Source organism: Rhinoraja longicauda, chromosome 31 (assembly GCF_053455715.1).
Source record: "Rhinoraja longicauda isolate Sanriku21f chromosome 31, sRhiLon1.1, whole genome shotgun sequence".
Lineage (NCBI taxonomy): Eukaryota > Metazoa > Chordata > Chondrichthyes > Rajiformes > Arhynchobatidae > Rhinoraja > Rhinoraja longicauda.
In genome coordinates, this window is record NC_135983.1 from 23,029,327 (window position 1) to 23,031,579 (window position 2,253).

Here is a 2,253-nt window from a genome sequence, read left to right on the forward strand (position 1 = left end):
ACCCCCTCCCTTCCCCCCCGTGACCCCCCTCACCCCTTCCCTCTCCCCCCTTCCACCCGTTGCCATTCCACCCAAGTGGTGTCAAGGTGATTCTTGAACAGAAAGTTAAATGTCGTTGCCTAAACAGAGTCCACTATCAGTACACCTATTTGTTTACGTGTTTGTGGATGTTGGTTGCAGGATAGGAACTTTGTACTTGGTGTCTGTATTCACAATTACTGCCTCACTCACCCGGAAGGTAATGTGTGCAAATTCCGACGCACTATTCAAAGTGACAGAAAAGTTACAGCAGGAAAGGAGGCCATTCTGCCCGTCGAGGCCTCTCTGGTTCTGCTTCAGAACAACCAACATTTTCCTCAGACCTAGAAATACCTTTCAAGTATTGATAAATCGAGTACCCAGTCTGAAGAAGGGTTTCGACACGAAGCGTCACACATTCCTTCTCTCCAGAGATGCTGCCTGTCCCGCTGAGTTACTCCAGCATTTTTGTGTCTGTCTTAGATTTAAACCAGCATCTGCAGTTCCTTTCTGCACTCATGAATCTACAGTTGAATCCGCCTCTTGTCGGAAGGGACTGCAGAGGCTGGTTTACACCGAGGTTCTCAGGATGCGACCTCTGGTCCTAGACTCTCCCACAAGTGCCGCGTGACACAAGAGACCATTCGTGCTATCGTGTTGATGCTAGCTATACAGGATCGGGGCACCACTCAAGATGTAGCTGCAAAGAGGCTCACATGTTACAGGCAGCATGCAGGAAGACACTTCAATACTCATCAAGTCAGAGTGATATAGTGCGGAAACTCCCAACTTGCCCACACCGGCCAACATATCCCAGCTACATTAGTCCCACCTGCCCGCATTTGGTCCATATCCCTCCAAACCTGTCCTGTCCATGTACCTGTCTGTTTCTTAAATGTTGGGATAGTCCCAGCCTCAACTACCTCCTCTGGCAGCTTGTTCCATACACCCACCACCCTTTTTGTGAAAAAGTTACCCCTCAAGATTCCTATTAAATCTTTTCCCCTTCTCCTTAAACCTACCTATGTGCTCTGGTCCTTGATTCACCTACTCTGGGCAAGAGATTCTATGGATGTACCTGATCTATTCTTCTCATGTTGAGAGACAAAGCTTGGAAACAGGCCCTTTGGCCCACCGAGTCCACGCCAGCCCATCGATCACCCATTCACACTAGGGTCTTGACCTGAAATGTCAGCCATTCCTTTTCTCTAGAGATGCTGCCTGTCCCGCTGAGTTACTCCAGCATTTTGTGTCTATCCTTGGTTTAAACCAGCTCCTGCAGTTCCTTCCTACTCACCTGTTCACTCTAGGTCTATGCTATCCCACTTTCTCATCCACTCCCTGCACGTTGGGGGCAATTCACAAGGGGTGGAGATGGGAAAATCTCCGGCTAGTGGAGATGGTGGAAATTTTGGAGGATTATGTATTGTATGCGATGGCTGATGGGGTGGAAGGTAAGTCAAGTCAAGTCAAGTCAAGTCAATTTTATTTGTATAGCACATTTAAAAACAACCCACGTTGACCAAAGTGCTGTACATCTGATTAGGTACTAAGGAAAAAATGAAACATACAGTGGCACGCAAACACAACAGCACATACAAAACAGTTCACAGCGCCTCCTCAATGAGTCTCAAACGCTAGGGAGTAGAAATAGGGCTAGGGGGACTCTGTCTCTGTTGCGACTCAGGGGAGGGGGAGCAAAGGCAGAGCTGTGGGGTACCAAGGAGACACAAGTGAGGGCCTCATCTACAATGGGAGAGGAAACACCATTCACTGAAGAATGAGGACATCTCGGAAGTTCTAGTATGGAACACCTCATCGTGGGTGCAGATACGGCGTAGATGGAGGAATTGGGAGTAGGGGTAGAGTCTTTGCAGGAAGCAGGGTGGGAAGAAGTGTAGTCGAGATAGTTGTGGGAGTCAGTGGGTTTGTAATAGACGTCAGTCAATAGTCTACTTCTTGTGATGGGGAATGTGAGATCAAGATAGGGGAGGGAGGGAGGTGTCGGAGATGGTCCAAGTAAATTTGAGTGCAGGATGAAAATTGGTGGTGAAGTTGATGAAGTCACGCACCTCATCTACTATATCCGTTGTTCAAGATGTGGACTCTTATACATCGGCGAGACCAAACGCAGATTGGGCGATCGTAGACTCAGCCCACCTGAACCAACCTGATCTCCTGGTTGCTGGACACTTTAATTCTCCTTCCCATTCCTACACAGACCTTTCTGTCCTT

At 48.3% G+C, this 2,253-nt stretch overlaps 1 protein-coding gene across 1 annotated transcript in view; it reads left to right on the forward strand.

Moving 5' to 3' along the window:
- LOC144608283 (guanine nucleotide exchange factor VAV2-like) overlaps positions 1–649 on the forward strand; it is a 152,802-nt gene extending 152,153 nt beyond the window's left edge. Inside the window, 1 exon segment of the mRNA XM_078425899.1 lies at positions 572–649. Within this exon segment, the coding sequence (XP_078282025.1) occupies positions 572–649 (78 nt within the window).
- Positions 650–2,253: the final 1,604 nt, after the last annotated feature.